The sequence below is a fragment of the Pseudophryne corroboree genome, chromosome 2, assembly GCF_028390025.1.
Source record: "Pseudophryne corroboree isolate aPseCor3 chromosome 2, aPseCor3.hap2, whole genome shotgun sequence".
NCBI classification, from domain to species: Eukaryota; Metazoa; Chordata; class Amphibia; order Anura; family Myobatrachidae; genus Pseudophryne; species Pseudophryne corroboree.
Window position 1 is genome coordinate 546,718,635 of NC_086445.1, and position 19,137 is coordinate 546,737,771.

At 48.8% G+C, this 19,137-nt stretch overlaps 1 protein-coding gene across 1 annotated transcript in view; it reads left to right on the forward strand.

Moving 5' to 3' along the window:
* The window catches only part of MYCBP (MYC binding protein), a 118,085-nt gene that overhangs the window by 45,382 nt on the left and 53,566 nt on the right, over positions 1 to 19,137 (forward strand). The window contains exon 2 of the mRNA XM_063954314.1: positions 12,375 to 12,447. Within this exon, the coding sequence (XP_063810384.1) occupies positions 12,375 to 12,447 (73 nt within the window). The remainder of the gene's footprint in view (positions 1 to 12,374; positions 12,448 to 19,137) is intronic.

Here is a 19,137-nt window from a genome sequence, read left to right on the forward strand (position 1 = left end):
TGGATCCTGACCGCCAAGTATGCCGACAGCTGCGCCAGGGCAATTCCTGTGTGTGTGTGTGTGTGTGTGTGTGTGTGTGTGTGTGTGTGTGTGTGTGTGTGTGTGTGTGTGTCCACTACACCCATAAAGTGGGAATAGAACCTGTGGCGAGCCTGCAAGGGGTTTCTAGCGCCGCCCTCATTTCCAGCATTCTGGCAGCTGGGATCCCGGTGTCGGTATTCTCACCTCCAGGATCCCAGCCGTCGGGATTCCATCCCCAACCCCTTCAGTTGCATATATGGATGTGATCTTAGCTTTTTTCCATGCATTGGGGCATTTGACCAGATGAAAAACTAAAGAATAGTAAGAAGGCAATAGACTTATCAATGACTAAAACATAATGAGTTTATCCCATTGCAAAAAAAGAACATTATGGCTATCCATATACAAATGCTTGTGCATAGTTCAGACAAAAATGTGTAAAGTGTTAATTAAGTTAGTACACTATTACACAAACTACTTTTTTAGAATACTGAAAAAAAGACATGAGGCTGGCAATAAAAATGTATTGCAGCTCCAGAATTCCAACGTGGCCAAGCCATGAATCCATTTTTGGTATGGGCATCTAGGGGAGTGAACTCAATCGAATGTTTCACGGATAGATTGTCCAAGAGGCCTCTCACATTCCACCAGGTGGTTGAGAAATACGACTTTTTGTCCCCATTGCCTGTTGCTTATTGTCAAATACACCATTATGTAAGTCAAGTTATTTGTAATTTTTCAGATCATGATTGGAACAATTCATTGGACACATTTTTATTAGAGATGAGCGGGTTCGGTTCTCAGAGAACCGAACCCTACTGAACTTCACGTCTCGAGTCCGGATACGAGTCTGGCTCGGATTTTCCTGTCTGACTCGGAAACCCAAACACTGCAAACCGTCATCCCACTGTCGGATTCTTGCAGGATTTGGATTCCATATAAGGAGCCGCGCGTCCCCGCCATTTTCATTCCAGTCTCGGAGAGTGTATAGAGAGGACGTGTCCTCAGTGTTCAGTGACTGTGTGTGTTGGGGCGGGAAAGTGGGGTGGCGAGTCTTGTGCTGCTCAGTCCAGTCTAGTCAATCATACCCCCTTTTCCACTAGCTTTTTAAAACACGGGTAAATGCGTGGGGGCGCGCATTTACCAGTGTTTTTTCCTAGTGGAAAAGGGTCCCCCGGCAAATTCCCGGATCAAGTGATCCAGGAATCCTACCCGGGTAGATAGCCGGGTTGAACACGTGTTCAACCCGGCTAGCTGTCTAGTGTGAATGGGAGCCATGTCGAGGCGACATGGCTCCCATTCACAGTGTATGGGAGGGCGGCGTGTTCCCAGCGCCGCCCCTGCCACGTCACCAACCCGGCAATTGCCGGGTTGGTGAGCGCTGTCTGAAGGGGGCTGTAGCACGGGTCGCAGCCGCGTCAGGCGACACGGCTGCGACCCGTGCTACAGTGGTGGAAAAGGGGTATCAGTGTATATTGTGCTGCATCAGTCCAGGCAGTCGCAGTGTTGGTGTTCTCTGCTGCCATATATCCAGTGTAGCTGTAAAGTGGTGCTGTGTTGTGCAGACCAGTCCAGTGTAGTCAGTGTATTGTGCTGTATCAGTCCAGCCAGTCACAGTGTTGGTGTTATCTGCTGCCATATATCCAGTGTAGCAGTATAAAGCGGTGCTGTGTTGTGCAGACCAGTGGTAGTGTCCTGTGTCATCAGTAATTCCAGTGACTATATACGCTGCTGCTATATGTCCACTGCTGCAGTATAACAATAACAATGTGTTGGGCTGCATCAGACCAGTGGTAGTGTCCTGTGTCATCAGTCATTCCAGTGACTATGGGGGTAATTCCAAGTTGATCGCAGCAGGAATTTAGTTAGCAACTGGGCAAAACCATGTGCACTGCAGGGGAGGCAGATTTAACATGTGCAGAGAGAGTTAGATTTGGGTGGGGTGTGTTCAATCTGCAATCTAATTTGCAGTGTAAAAATAAAGCAGCCAGTATTTACCCTGCACAGAAACAATATAACCCACCCAAATCTAATTCTCTCTGCAAATGTTAAATCTGCCTCCCCTGCAGTGCACATGGTTTTGCCCAATTGCTAACTAAATTCCTGCTGCGATCAACTTGGAATTACCCCCTATATACGCTACTGCTGCTATATGTCCACTGCTGCAGTATAATAATTATAACAACAACCTGTTGTGCTGGGTGGTCTTCAGTATGCCGGCGGTCGGGCTCCCGCCGACCAGCATACCGGCGCCCGGAGCCCGACAGCCGGCATACCGACACTTATTCTCCCTCGTGGGGGTCCACGACCCCCCTGGAGGGAGAATAAAATAGTGTAGCGCGCCACCGTAGCGAGCCCACAAGGGGCTCATTTGCGCTCGCCACACTGTTGGTAAGCCGGCGGCCGGCCTCCCGGCGCCGGTATGCTGGTCGCCGGCAGATCGTAGTGAACCCGTTGTGCTGCATCAGACCAGTGGTAGTGTCCTGTCTCGTCAGTCATTCCTGTGCCGCATATTGTCTCATATAACTCCCAAAAAATAATGGAGAACAAAAATGTTGAGGATAAAATAGGGAAAGATCAAGAAGAACCACTTCCTCCTAGTGCTGAAGCTGCTGCCCACTAGCCATGACATATGCGATGAAATGCCATCAACGTCGTCTGCCAAGGCCGATGCCCAATGTGATGATAGATGGCATGTAAATCCAAAAAGCCAAAGTTCAGAAAAAAGAACAAAAAAAAGAAATGTATATCGTGTGAGGGGAAACGTAAACTTGCCAATATGCCATTTACGACACAGAGTGGCAAGGAATGGCTGAGGCCCTGGCCTATGTTCATGACTAGTGGTTCAGCTTCACATGACGATGGAAGCCCTTATAACTGAGGCCTTGACACTTATGTTGGTGTTAGACGTGTGTCCGGTATCCGCCATTAGTGCAGTGGGGTTTAGACAATTGATGGAGGTATTGTGTCCCCGGTAACAAATCCCCATCTAGATTCCACTTCACTAGGCAGGCGATAGCGAGATTTTGCCATTTAATTCCAGTGATATGGATGTACAATTACAGTGATTTTGCCAATTAATGTCAGTGATTTACAATTATTAATTAGTGATCTTGCCAATTATTTCCACTGAAGTTTGTGTCGCTTGGCTTAGTCATACAGCTACCTCATTGCATCTCTTCGACATCTTTGCATGAGGTGCTGTTTGGGGCCTAGTTTTTGAAAAGTGCCATCCTGTGTGACACTGCCGTATGAGTCCAGGGGTACTGCTGTATTAGTCCTGGGGTACTGCCGTATAAGTCCACCAATTGCAGATTTTTTTAAAAAGTGATTGGGGCCTGATGGAGATGCTGTCAGTGGACCGCACAGTTGCAACTCACTCTCGACATTCAGCCACTGTGTGACACCACTAGATGGGCCAGTTGGTTGTGTCGCTAAGCTTAGTCATACAGCAACCTCGGTGCACTTTTTTTTTTTTTTTTCTCTAACGTCCTAGTGGATGCTGGGGACTCCGAAAGGACCATGGGAATAGCGGCTCCGCAGGAGACTGGGCACATCTAAAGAAAGCTTTAGGACTATCTGGTGTGCACTGGCTCCTCCCCCTATGACCCTCCTCCAAGCCTCAGTTAGATCTCTGTGCCCGAACGAGAAGGGTGCACACTAGGGGCTCTCCTGAGCTTCTTAGTGAAAGTTTTAGTTTAGGTTTTTTATTTTCAGTGAGACCTGCTGGCAACAGGCTCACTGCATCGAGGGACTAAGGGGAGAAGAAGCGAACTCACCTGCGTGCAGAGTGGATTGGGCTTCTTAGGCTACTGGACGTTAGCTCCAGAGGGACGATCACAGGCCCAGCTTGGATGGGTCCCAGAGCCGCGCCGCCGGCCCCCTTACAGAGCCAGAAGGCAGAAGAGGTCCGGAAAATCGGCGGTAGAAGACGTCCTGTCTTCAACAAGGTAGCGCACAGCACTGCAGCTGTGCGCCATTGCTCTCAGCACACTTCACACTCCGGTCACTGAGGGTGCAGGGCGCTGGGGGGGGCGCCCTGAGACATAATAATAAACACCTTGGATGGCAAAAAATGCATCACATATAGCTCCTGGGCTATATGGATGCATTTAACCCCTGCCAAAATACATAAAAAAACGGGTGATAGGCTCCGCCCCCTTATCGGCGGCCTTATCTCCTCAGCACACTGGCGCCATTTTCCCTCACAGCTCCGTTGGAGGGAAGCTCCCTGGCTCTCCCCTGCAGTCACTACACTACAGAAAGGGTTAAAAAAGAGAGGGGGGCACAAATTAGGCGCAGTATTAACTATACAGCAGCTATAAGGTGAAAAACACTTATATAAGGTTATCCCTGTGTATATATATATATATATATATATATATATATATATATATATATATATATATATATATATATATATATATATAGCGCTCTGGTGTGTGCTGGCATACTCTCCCTCTGTCTCCCCAAAGGGCTAGTGGGGTCCTGTCCTCTATCAGAGCATTCCCTGTGTGTGTGCTGTATGTCGGTACTTTTGTGTCGACATGTATGAGGAGAAAAATGATGTGGAGACGGAGCAGATTGCCTGTAATAGTGATGTCACCCCCTAGGGGGTCGACACCTGAGTGGATGAACTGTTGGAAGAAATTACGTGACAGTGTCAGCTCTGTATAAAAGACAGTGGTTGACATGAGACAGCCGGCTACTCAGCTTGTGCCTGTCCAGACGTCTCATAGGCCGTCAGGAGCTATAAAGCGCCCGTTACCTCAGATGGCAGATATAGACGCCGACACGGATACTGACTCCAGTGTCGACGGTGAAGAGACAAATGTGACTTCCAGTAGGGCCACACATTACATGATTGAGGCAATGAAAAATGTTTTACACATTTCTGATAATACGAGTACCACCAAAAAAAAAAAAGGGGTATTATGTTCGGTGAGGAAAAACTACCTGTAGTTTTCCTAAATCTTAGAAATTTAAATGAGGTGTGTGATGATGCGTGGGTTTCCCCCGATAACAATTTCTAAAATGTTATTGGCATTATATCCTTTCCCGCCAGAGGTTAGGGTGCGTTGGGAAACACCCCCTAGGGTGGATAAAGCGCTCACACGCTTGTAAGGGCTCTACCCTCTCCTGAGATGGCCGCCCTTAAGGATCCTGCTGATAGAAAGCAGGAGGGTATCCTAAAATGTATTTACACACATACTGGTGTTATACTGCGACCAGCAATCGCCTCAGCCTGGATGTGCAGTGCTGGGTTGGCGTGGTCGGATTCCCTGACTGAAAATATTGATACCCTAGATAGGGACAGTATATTTTTGCCTATAGAGCATTTGAAAGATGCATTTCTATATATGCGTGATGCACAGCGGAATATTTGCCGACTGGCATCAAGTCTAAGTGCGTTGTCCATTTCTACCAGTAGAGGGTTATGGACACGTCAGTGGTCAGGTGATGCGTATTCCAAACGGCATTTGGAAGTATTGCCTTATTAAGGGGAGGAGTTATTTGGGGTCGGTCTTTCAGACCTGGTGGCCACGGCAACAGCTGGGAAATCCACGTTTGTACCCCAGGTCGCCTCTCAACATGAGAAGACGCCGTATTATCAGGCGCAGTCTTTTCGTGGATAAGCGGGCAAAAGGTTCCTCATTTCTGCCCCGTGACAGAGGGAGAGGAAAAAGGCTGCAGAAATCAGCCAGTTCCCAGGAACAGAAACCCTCTCCCGCCTCTGCAAAGCCCTCAGTATACGCTGGGGCTTTACAAGCAGAATCAGGCACGGTGGGGGGGCCCGTCTCAATGAATTTCAGCGCGCAGTGGGCTCACTCGCAAGTAGACCCCTGGATCCTTCAGGTGATATCTCAGGGGTACAAATTAGAATTCGAGACGTCTCCCCCTCGCCGTTTCCTAAAGTCGGCTTTACCGATGTCTCCTTCTGACAGGGAGACAGTTTTGGAAGCCATTCACAAGCTGTATTCCCAGCAGGTGATAATCAATATACCCCTCCTGCAACAGGGAACGGGGTATTATTCCACACTGTTGTGGTACCGAAGCCGGACGGCTCGGTGAGACCGATTCTAAATCTAAAATCTTTGAACACTTACATACAGAGGTTCAAATTCAAGATTGAGTCACTCAGAGCAGTGATTGCGAACCTGGAAGAAGGGGACTACATGATGTCTCGGGACATCAAGGATGCTTACCTTCATGTCAAAATGTACCCTTCTCACCAAGGGTACCTCAGGTTTATGGTACAGAACTGTCACTATCAGTTCAGACGCTGCCGTATGGATGGTACACGGCACCCCGGATCTTTACCAAGGTAATGGCCGAAATGATGATATTCCTTCAAAGGAAGGGAATTTTAGTTATCCCTTACTTGGACAATTCCCTGATAAGGGTAAGATCCAGGGAACAGTTGGAGGTCGGGGTAGCACTATCTCAGGTAGTGTTGCTGCAGCACGGTTGGATTCTCAATATTCCAAAATCGCAGCTGGTTCCGACGACTTGTCTTCTGTTCCTAGGGATGATCCTGGACACAGTCCAGAAAAAGGTGTTTCTCCCGGAGGAGAAAGCCAGGGAGTTATCCGAGCTAGTCAGGAACCTCCTAAAACCGAGCCAAGTCTCAGTGCATCAATGCACAAGGGTTCTGGGTAAAATGGTGGCTTCCTACGAAGCAATCCCATTCTGCAGATTCCACGCAAGAACTTTCCAGTGGGACCTGCTGGACAAATGGTCCGGGTCGCATCTTCAGATGCATCAGCGGATAACCCTGTCACCAAGGACAAGGGTGTCCCTCCTGTGGTGGTTGCAGAGTGCTCATCTTCTAGAGGGCCGCAGATTCTGCATTCAGGACTGGGTCCTGGTAACCACGGATGCCAGCCTGCGAGGCTGGGGAGCAGTCACACAGGGAAGGAATATCCAGGACTTATGGTCAAGCCTGGAGACATCACTTCACATAAATATCCTGAAGCTAAGGGACATTTACAATGCTCTAAGCTTAGCAAGACCTCTGCTTCAAGGTCAGCCGGTGTTGATCCAGTCGGACAACATCACGGCAGTCACCCACGTAAACAGACAGGGTGGCACAAGAAGCAGGAGGGCAATGGCAGAAGCTGCAATGATTCTTCGCTGGGCGAAAAATCATGGGATAGCACTGTCAGCAGTATTCATTCCGGGAGTGGACAACTGGGAAGCAGACTTCCTCAGCACGACCTCCACCCGGGAGAGTGGGGACTTCACCCAGAAGTCTTCCACATGATTATAAACCGTTGGGAAAAACTCGACAGGTATTGCGCCAGGTCCAGGGACCCTCAGGCAATAGCTGTAGACGCTCTGGTAACACCGTGGGTGTACCAGTCGGGGTATGTGTTCCCTCCTCTGCCTCTCATACCCAAGGTACTGAGATTGATAAGATGGTGAGGAGTAAGCACTATATTCGTGGCTCCGGATTGGCCAAGAAGGACTTGGTAACCGGAACTTCAAGAGATGCTCACGGAGGATTCGTGGCCTCTACCTCTAAGAAGGGACCTGCTCCAGCAAGGACCCTGTCTGTTCCAAGACTTACCGCGGCTGCGTTTGACGGCATGGCGGTTGAACGCCGGATCCTGAAGGAAAAAGGGCATTCCGGATGAAGTCATCCCTATCCTGATCAAAGCCAGGAAGGATGTAACCGCAAAAACATTATCACCGCAATTGGCGAAAATATGTTGCGTGGTGCGAGGCCAGTAAGGCCCGACGGTGGAAATTCAACTGGGTCGATTCCTACATTTCCTGCAAACAGGAGTGTCTATGGGCCTGAAATTGGGGTCCATTAAGGTTCAAATTTCGGCCCTGTCAATTTTCTTCCAAAAAGAACTAGCTTCAGTCCCTGAAGTTCAGACGTTTGTAAAAGGGGTACTGCATATACAGCCTCCTTTTGTGCCTCCAGTGGCACTTTGGGATCTCAATGTAGTTTTGGGTTCCAAAAGTCACATTGGTTTGAACCACTTAAATATGTGGAGTTACAATATCTCACATGGAAAGTGGTCATGCTGTTGGCCCTGGCCTGGGCCAGGCGCGTGTCAGAATTGGCGGCTTTATCCTGAAAAAGCCCTTATCTGATGTTCCATTCGGACAGGGCGAAATTGAGGACTCGTCCTCAGTTTCTCCCTAAGGTGGTTTCAGCGTTTCACCTGAACCAACCTATTTGTGGTGCCTGCGGCTACTAGGGACTTGGAGGATTCCAAGTTGCTGGACGTAGTCAGGGCCCTGAAAATATGTTTCCAGGACGGCTGGAGTCAGAAAATCTGACTCGCTGTTTATCCTGTATGCACCCAACAAGCTGGGTGCTCCTGCTTCTAAGCAGACGATTGCTCGTTGGATTTGTAGTACAATTCAGCTTGCACATTCTGTGGCAGGCCTGCCACAGCCAAAATCTGTAAAAGCCCATTCCACACGGAAAGTGGGCTCATCTTGGGCGGCTGCCCGAGGGGTCTCGGCTTTACAACTTTGCCGAGCAGCTACTTGGTCAGGGGCAAACACGTTTGCTAAATTCTACAAATTTGATACCCTGGCTGAGGAGGACCTGGAGTTCTCTCATTCGGTGCTGCAGAGTCATCCGCACTCTCCCGCCCGTTTGGGAGCTTTGGTATAATCCCCATGGTCCTTTCGGAGTCCCCAGCATCCACTAGGACGTTAGAGAAAATAAGAATTTACTTACCGATAATTCTATTTCTCATAGTCCGTAGTGGATGCTGGGTGCCCATCCCAAGTGCGGATTGTCTGCATTACTTGTACATAGTTATTGTTACAAAAATCGGGTTTTTTGTTGTTGTGAGCCATCTTTTCAGAGGCTCCTTCTGTTATCATGCTGTTAACTGGGTTCAGATCACAAGTTGTACGGTGTGATTGGTGTGGCTGGTAAGAGTCTTACCCGGGATTCAAGATCCTTCCTTATTGTGTACGCTCGTCCGGGCACAGTATCCTAACTGAGGCTTGGAGGAGGGTCATAGGGGGAGGAGCCAGTGCACACCAGATAGTCCTAAAGCTTTCTTTAGATGTGCCCAGTCTCCTGCGGAGCCGCTATTCCCATGGTCCTTTCGGAGTCCCCAGCATCCACTACGGACTATGAGAAATAGAATTATCGGTAAGTAAATTCTTATATTTTTTTTATTTTTTTCTTCTTTGCATCATGTGCTGTTAGGGGCCTTTTTTTGATATCTGCCCTCCTGTCTGCCACTGCAGTGCCATGCCTAGATGGGCCAGGTGTTTGTGTCGTCCACTTGTGTCGCTTAGCTTAGTCATACAGCCACCTCGGTGCAACTTTTAGGACTAAAAACAATATTGTGAGGTGTTCAGAATAGACTGGAAATGATTGTTATTGAGGTTAATAATACCGTAGGAGCAAAATTATCCCTAAATGCTGTGATTTTTAGCTGTTTTTATGGGGTGTGTTGTGTGGTGTTTGTTTTTTGTCTCTCTCTCCCCCCCCCCCCCCCCAAAAAAAAAAATCATCCATATCCAAAACCAACACACGAAAGGGTGGTTTTGGCAAAACCAAGCCAAAACAAAAACCCGAAAAATGGAATTAGAACCAAAACACGAAAAGTGCCCGCCGCACATCTCTAATTTTTATCTTGCCCTCCACCGGATTATAAAGCAGTTTCTAGACCAGCCTTTCTCAACAGGTGTGCCGCGGCACACTGGTGTGCCGCGAGCAGTTTCCAGGTGTGCCGCCTGCACACAGACCCGCTGCCGCCTGCATACAGACCTGCCGCCGACCGCACACAGACCCGCTGCCGCCTGCATACAGACCTGCCGCCAACCGCACACAGACCCGCTGCCGCCCGCCACACAGACTTGCCGCAGCAGCCAGCCAGATATGCCTGGTTGCCGGGCAGCGCTGCACTTCAGTGACAGCCGGCTCGTGACCTATGGTGACTCATAGGTCACGCACCGCACGTCTCGTTCCCCCGTTTGCAGTGCACAGTACACTCGACACTCACTCGCTACTGCTCCTCCTCAATGCTGCCTCGTCCCAGTGCTCCTCACTTCTCCCCACAGAGAGGGCAAGAGTTAAGGTTACTATATATATATATATATATATATATATATATATAAAAACATTAATGTGTGAGGAATTACTATGGCGGGGGGGAGGTGTGAGGAATTACTATGGCGGGGGGAGGTGTGTGGAATTACTATTGGGGGTAGGTGTGTGGAATTACTATAGGGTGGGGAAGGTGTGTGGTATTACTATAGGGAGGGAGGTGTGTGGAATTACTATAGGGGGGAAGGTGTGTGGTATTACTATAGGGGGGGAGGTGTGTGGTATTACTATAGTGGGGGAGGTGTGTGGTATTACTATAGGGAGGGAGGTGTGTGGTATTACTATAGGGGGGGAGGTGTGTGGTATTACTATAGGGGGGGGGAGGTGTGTGGTATTACTATAGGGGGGGAGGTGTGTGGTATTACTATAGGGGGGGGAGGTGTGTGGTATTACTATAGGGGGGGAGGTGTGTGGTATTACTATAGGGGGGGGGGGTGGTATTACTATAGGGAGGGAGGTGTGTGGTATTACTATAGGGGGGGGGGGAGGTGTGTGGTATTACTATAGGGGGGGGGAGGTGTGTGGTATTACTATAGGGGGGGGGGAGGTGTGTGGTATTACTATAGTGGGGAAGGTGTGTGGTATTACTATAGGGGGGGAGGTGTGTGGTATTACTATGCCGGGGTGCAGGTGTGTGTGTTTTATTACTGCGGGCCCGAAAAAAAAAGATGGTGTGCCTTGGCAATTTTAAAATCTTGGTTAGTGTGCCACGAGTTTAAAAAGGTTGAAAATCACTGTTCTAGACACTATAACAAGCTACGTAATGTAATTGAATGACACAATACAATCTAGTTTGCCCCAATGGCGGCAACATTTTCCTGACATTACAGTGCACATGTTGCTAAAGAATCTGTCTGACTCCTGATGTATCATTCCTACCAGGTCATACAGGGAATTGTTCTTGAACATTCACCACAGAACATATTAGCCCACATCGACATTATGTGGTGGGTTCTTCCTCCTTGCATTGATGTTCTCGATGTTACGGGGAAAATGCAGACCTTTATCATTGTCTGTGGTCTTGTCCAAGAGTTAGTCCCTTTTGGCTTAGAGTTTACAGATATGCCTTCAATAATCTAGTCAATTATCTGCCATTTACCCCTGAATGGGCTATTCTGGGTATCCTTCACCAGGGTCAGTGGGTGTCCCGGGGATGCCGTAAACTATTATTGATTTTGAGTTCAGCGGCTAAAAAAAAACTATTTTACTAGTATGGACTCATCCAGAAACACCCCCTTCTTCTTTATTTTAAAGACAGTGTTTTATCTATTTCAGATGGATTGGATTGAAGCGTCCTTAGAAAAGGAATCTAGAGTAGCCCCTTTTTTTTTAATGATCCACTGATCCACCGATATAGGGGTATATTCAATAAGAGTTGGATCCATTCCAACATGCAGTTGTCGGAATGGATCCGACAACCCCTATTCAATGGAGGCCGCTGCTGTCAGCGGATGCGCGGACAGGAGTGCAGAGATCGGCGGCCGTGAGCCGGAGGGGCTGGCTGTGAGGGACATGCGGGGGGAGGCGCTGCAGGAAGAGAAATGCTGCGGGGGGAGCAGCGGCCGACGGGAGGGGCCGGCAGTGGGGCAACATGTCTGCGGTGGGGGGAGGCGCTGCAGGGAGAGACCTCTTTCCCTGCAGCGCCTCCCCCCGCCGCCGCAGACATGTCCCCCGCTGGCCACCGATCTCTGCCGCCCGCAGCACCGCTCCTCTCCTCTCCTCTCCTCTCCTCAATCCGACTTGTTTTCAAGTCATATTGAGTTTGTCGGAAAGGGGGCCAAAACCTGTCGGATTTGGCCCCATTTCCGACAGAAGCACGTGGATCGGCGTCTATTCCGCCGATCCACACGTTTTCCGACAAGTCGGGAATTCCCGACTTGTCGGAAAAAATCAGCCTCTACTGAATAGGTCGGAACCCCTTCCGACCTATTTCTGTCGGAAGCTGCCGTCTTTCCGACAAGACGGCAGCTTCCGACAGTTATTGAATACACCCCATAGTGTGGATGCCGCCTATGGTGTCGCTCGGCTTGTCGTACACTTTTGTCCATTTTTATTAGGGCGCTGACCATAAAACTGTTGCTGTAAAAAAGGATACTATTGTGAATATGGCTCATATAAAATTACTATAAAATGTTTACAGAATGGGTCTTTAGTAGCATAAACGCTATTGCTGTGAGTAGTGATTTTGTTTTTGAATTTATTTATTTTATTTTTTTTATATTTTATTTTTGTAATGTCATTCTATTTTCTTATTTCTCAGGCAGCAGATTCCAAAAGAGAACAATTCAGAAGGTACTTGGAGAAGGCTGGAGTGCTAGATACGCTTACTAAAGGTAAACAAGAGTACTTGTAATGCCGTATACACATTCAGGGCCCAATTCAGACCTGGTCTGCGCACCAACTGTTTTGTGCATGCACGACCTTACACATTGCGGAATGTGATCGACGGTTGTGGGGGTGGAGTTATGGAATTGAGGGAAGAGGAGGGGGGTGGCGCTGCCAGGGGCCAACCTTAGATCCAAAGCCTCCGCAATCTAATTGGATGCATCAGATGGGCGGCCTCATTCATGCCGAACGGTCTTCTTGCCCTGTGCCAGGCGGGCCCCAGCACGTGCAGAGATGAACAGAGATCTGGCTGTGTATATCTCTGAATAACCCCCTTTCTCTGACGTCCTAGTGGATGCTGGGAACTCCGTAAGGACCATGGGGAATAGCGGGCTCCGCAGGAGACTGGGCACTCTAATAAAGAATTAGGACTACTGGTGTGCACTGGCTCCTCCCTCTATGCCCCTCCTCCAGACTTCAGTTAGAATCTGTGCCCGGCTCGAGCTGGTTGCACACTAGGGGCTCTCCTGAGCTTCTAGAAAAGAAAGTATTATTAGGTTTTTTTATTTTCAGTGAGATCTACTGGCAACAGACTCACTGCTACGAGGGACTTAAGGGAGAGAAGCGAACCTACCTGCTTGGGCTTCTAGGCTACTGGACACCATTAGCTCCAGAGGGATCGGACACAGGCCCAGCCTCGGTCGTCCGGTCCCGGAGCCGCGCCGCCGTCCCCCTTGCAGAGCCAGAAGCAAGAAGAACGTCCTGGAAATCGGCGGCTGAAGACTCCGGTCTTCATTAAGGTAGCGCACAGCACTGCAGCTGTGCGCCATTGCTCCCTATGCACACCACATACTCCGGTTACTGATGGGTGCAGGGCGCCGGGGGGGGGGGCGTCCTGGGCTGCAATAAAAAGTACCTTAACTGGCAAAAACGCACATAATATAGCCTAAAAACTATATATGTGTAAAATCCCCTGCCAAATATATTAATATAAGAGCGGGAGAAGCCCGCCGAGAAAGGGGCGGGGCTATCTCCTTCAGCACACTGGCGCCATTTCCTCTCAGCTCCGCTGGAAGGACGCTCCCCAGGCTCTCCCCTGCAGTTTCCAGGCTCAATAGGGTAAAAAAGAGAGGGGGGGCACTAAATTTAGGCGCAATACTGTGTATTATAGCTGCTATAGGGAAAATCACTTTGTAGTGTAAGTCCCTGTTTATATAGCGCTGTGGTGTGTGCTGGCATACTCTCTCTCTGTCTCCCCAAAGGACTTTGTGGGGTCCTGTCCTCAGTCAGAGCATTCCCTGTGTGTGTGCGGTGTGTCGGTACGGCTGTGTCGACATGTTTGATGAGGCTTATGTGGAGGCGGAGCAGGTGCCGATAAATGTGATGTCACCCCCTGCGGGGTCGACACCTGAGTGGATGGACATGTGGAAGGTATTACACGACAGTGTCAACTCCTTACATAAAAGGTTCGATGACATAACAGCCGTGGGACAGCCGGCTTCTCAGCCAGTGCCTGCCCAGGCGTCTCAAAAGCCATCAGGGGCTCAAAAACGCCCGCTACCTCAGATGGCAGACACAGATGTCGACACGGATACTGACTCCAGTGTCGACGACGACGAGACTAGTGTACATTCCAATGAGCCACCCGTTGCATGATTACGGCAATGAAAAATGTATTGCACATTTCTGACATTAACCCTGGTACCACAAAAAAGGGTATTATGTTTGGGGAGAAAAAGCAACCAGTGGTTTTTCCCCCTTCAGATGAGTTAAATGAAGTGTGTGAAGAAGCGTGGGCTTCTCCTGATAAAAAATTAGTGATTTCTAAAAAATTGCTAATGGCGTACCCTTTCCCGCCAGAGGACAGGCTACGTTGGGAGACATCCCCTAGGGTGGATAAAGCGCTCACACGCTTGTCAAAAAAGGTGGCACTACCGTCTCAGGATACGGCCGCCTTAAAGGAGCCTGCGGATAGAAAGCAGGAGGCTATCCTGAAGTCTGTATATACACACTCAGGTACTATACTGAGACCAGCTATTGCTTCAGCATGGATGTGCAGTGCTGCAGCTGCGTGGTCGGATTCCCTGTCTGATAACATGCTAACTATAGAGCACATTACAGACGTAGTCTTATACATGAGAGATGCACAGAGGGATATTTGCCGGCTGGCATCTAGAATAAATGCAATGTCCATTTCTGCCAGGAGAGTATTATGGACTCGGCATTGGACAGGTGATGCTGATTCTAAAAGGCACGTGGAGGTTTTTCCTTACAAGGGTGAGGAATTGTTTGGGGATGGTCTCTCGGACCTCGTTTCCACAGCGACAGCTGGGAAGTCGACATTTTTACCCCAGGTTCCCTCACAGCCAAAGAAAGCACCGTATTATCAGGTACAGTCCTTTCGGCCCCAGAAAGGCAAGCGGGTTAAAGGCGCGTCCTTTCTGCCCAGAGGCAGGGGTAGAGGGAAAAAGCTGCACCATACAGCCAGTTCCCAAGAACAGAAATCCTCCCCTGCTTCCACTAAATCCACCGCATGACGCTGGGGCTCCACTGGTGGAGCCAGGTACGGTGGGGGCCCGTCTCCGGAACTTCAGCGACCGGTGGTTCGCTCACAGGTGGATCCCTGGGTTCTACAAGTGGTATCTCAGGGATACAAGCTGGAATTCGAGACGTCTCCCCCTCGCCGTTTCCTCAAATCGGCCTTGCCAGCTACTTCTCCGGACAGGGAGGTAGTGCTGGCGGCAATTCACAAGCTGTACCTCCAGCAGGTGATAATAAAAGTTCCCCTCCTTCAACAGGGAAGGGGTTACTATTCGACAATGTTTGTGGTACCGAAACCGGACAGTTCGGTGAGACCCATTTTAAATTTAAAATCCTTGAACACTTATATAAGAAGGTTCAAGTTCAAAATGGAATCGCTCAGGGCGGTTATTGCAAGCCTGGAAGAAGGGGATTACATGGTATCACTGGACATCAAGGATGCTTACCTGCATGTCCCCATTTACCCACCTCACCAGGAGTACCTCAGATTTGTGGTACAGGACTGTCATTACCAATTCCAGACGTTGCCGTTTGGTCTGTCCACGGCACCGAGGGTATTTACCAAGGTAATGGCCGAAATGATGATACTCCTTCGAAGAAAGGGAGTCCTAGTTATCCCGTACTTGGACGATCTCCTTATAAAGGCGAGGTCCAGGGAGCAGTTGTTGGTCGGAGTAGCACTATCTCAGAAAGTGCTACAACAGCACGGCTGGATTCTGAATATTCCAAAGTTGCAGCTGGTTCCTATGACACGTCTGCTGTTCCTGGGTATGATTCTAGACACAGAACAGAAGAAGGTGTTTCTCCCGGAGGAGAAGGCCAAGGAGTTGTCATCTCTGGTCAGAGACCTCCTAAAACCAAAACAGGTGTCGGTGCATCACTGCACGCGAGTCCTGGGAAAGATGGTAGCTTCTTACGAAGCAGTCCCATTCGGCAGGTTCCATGCAAGGATCTTTCAGTGGGATCTGCTAGACAAGTGGTCTGGATCGCATCTTCAGATGCATCGGCTGATCACCCTGTCCCCGAGGGCCAGGGTGTCTCTGCTGTGGTGGCTGCAGAGTGCTCATCTTCTCGAGGGCCGCAGATTCGGCATACAGGACTGGGTCCTGGTGACCACGGATGCAAGCCTCCGAGGTTGGGGGGCAGTCACACAGGGAAGAAACTTCCAAGGACAATGGTCGAGTCAGGAAACTTCCCTACACATAAATATCCTGGAACTAAGGGCCATTTACAATGCCCTAAGTCAGGCAAGACCCCTGCTTCAAAACCAGCCGGTGCTGATTCAGTCAGACAACATCACGGCGGTCGCCCTTGTAAACCGTCAGGGTGGCACAAGAAGCAGGATGGCGATGGCAGAAGCCACAAGGATTCTCCGATGGGCGGAAAATCACGTGTTAGCACTGTCAGCAGTGTTCATTCCGGGAGTGGACAACTGGGAAGCAGACTTCCTCAGCAGGCACGACCTCCACCCGGGAGAGTGGGGACTTCATCCAGAAGTCTTCCAAATGATTGTAAACCGTTGGGAAAAGCCACAGGTGGACATGATGGCGTCCCGCCTAAACAAAAAGCTAAACAGATATTGCGCCAGGTCAAGGGACCCTCAGGCGATGGCTGTGGACGCTCTTGTGACACCGTGGGTGTACCAGTCGGTGTATGTGTTCCCTCCTCTTCCTCTCATACCAAAGGTGCTGAGGATAATAAGAAAAAGAGGAGTAAGAACTATACTCATTGTTCCGGATTGGCCAAGAAGGACTTGGTACCCGGAACTTCAAGAAATGATCTCAGAGGACCCTTGGCCTCTACCTCTCAGACTGGACCTGCTACAGCAGGGGCCCTGTCTGTTCCAAGACTTACCGCGGCTGCGTTTGACGGCATGGCGGTTGAACGCCGGATCCTGATGGAAAAGGGCATTCCGGTTGAGGTCATTCCTACACTAATAAAGGCTAGGAAAGATGTGACAGCAAAACATTATCACCGCATATGGCGAAAATATGTTGCTTGGTGTGAGGCGAGGAAGGCCCTCACAGAAGAATTTCAGCTGGGTCGATTTCTGCACTTCCTACAGTCGGGAGTGACTATGGGCCTAAAATTGGGATCCATTAAAGTCCAGATTTCGGCCCTGTCTATTTTCTTTCAAAAATAACTGGCTTCACTGCCTGAAGTTCAGACGTTTGTCAAGGGAGTGCTGCATATTCAGCCCCCTTTTTGTGCCCCCAGTGGCACCGTGGGATCTCAACGTTGTGTTGAATTTCCTAAAATCACATTGGTTTGAGCCACTTCAGACCGTGGAATTAAAATATCTCACATGGAAAGTGGTCATGCTTTTGGCCTTGGCTTCGGCTAGGCGGGTGTCAGAATTGGCGGCTTTGTCCTGTAAAAGCCCCTATCTGATCTTCCATATGGACAGAGCAGAATTGAGGACGCGTCCCCAATTCCTCCCTAAGGTGGTATCAGCGTTTCACTTGAACCAACCTATTGTGGTGCCTGCGGCTACTAGGGACTTGGAGGCTTCCAAGTTGCTGGACGTAGTCCGGGCCCTGAAAATATGTTTCCAGGACGGCTGGAGTCAGAAAGACTGACTCGCTGTTTATCCTGCATGCACCCAACAAGTTGGGTGCTCCTGCTTCTAAGCAGACTATTGCTCGCTGGATCTGCTCCACGATTCAACTTGCACATTCTGCGGCTGGACTTCCGCATCCTAAATCTGTAAAAGCCCACTCCACGAGGAAGGTGGGCTCTTCTTGGGCGGCTGCCCGAGGGGTCTCGGCTTTACAACTTTGCCGAGCTGCTACCTGGTCGGGTTCAAACACGTTTGCAAAATTCTACAAGTTTGATACCCTGGCTGAGGAGGACCTTGAGTTTGCTCATTCGGTGCTGCAGAGTCATCCGCACTCTCCCGCCTGTTTGAGAGCTTTGGTATAATCCCCATGGTCCTTACGGAGTTTCCAGCATCCACTAGGACGTCCGAGAAAATTAGAATTTAATCACCGGTAATTCTATTTCTCGTAGTCCGTAGTGGATGCTGGGCGCCCACCCCAAGTGCGGATTGTCTGCAATACTTGTATATAGTTATTACTTAACTAAAGGGTTATTGTTATGAGCCATCTGTTCGTGAGGCTCAGTTGTTATTCATACTGTTAACTGGATATAGTATCACGAGTTGTACGGTGTGATTGGTGTGGCTGGTATGAGTCTTACCCGGGATTCCAAATCCCTTCCTTATTGTGTCAGCTCTTCCGGGCACAGTTTCCCTAACTGAAGTCTGGAGGAGGGGCATAGAGGGAGGAGCCAGTGCACACCAGTAGTCCTAATTCTTTATTAGAGTGCCCAGTCTCCTGCGGAGCCCGCTATTCCCCATGGTCCTTACGGAGTTCCCAGCATCCACTACGGACTACGAGAAATAGAATTACCGGTGAGTAAATTCTTATTTAACTACCTAACTGGCTGGTCATTTTTTTCAAAAAAATGCTCAGAAATTGACATTTTTTTTCTTATGATTGAAACACCTATTTAAATATATCCAATACAATTTTATAAAAAATGTAAAGTTTTTTTTTTTTAAACATTGTTACAAACATCAATGGTGGGAACATCACTACTATCATGACTTCATATTTACCCGGTGCCTGCTCCTCTCTGTAGTCTTTGTAGTAGGTCTCTTTATTATAGCTTTACTGAATAGAATAATCGATCATATTTACAAATATTCCCAACAGCTTTTTTTCTCTGCGACTGATACCTTACTTTATGCTGTATAATAGAACCTTATGATTGGATGGATGAATACATCACATGACTAACTTCGGACATATTGATTGGTTCCCCATACAGTAATTGCCAATTAACAGATACTTTAAGTATTTGTTTGCAAATAATGACTGCTCATTTATTGGTGTCACAACCACTAATTAGCAGACTATTTAAAGTTTAATGACTGTAGAGGTTAATGGCTTCTTATAATGTCTGAACAAATTGGGGAATGAAGTGTAGTAACATGTCTACTCACAAGTATTACTTAGCAGGTTCTATTAAGTTCACACTCTTAACAATACATATCTGCATTTGTGTTGGTGTGGTCATGACCGCTAATTAGCAGATACTCCAAAATGTAACAATCCGTTTGAAATACTGTATATACTAAAATCAGTTCAAACCTA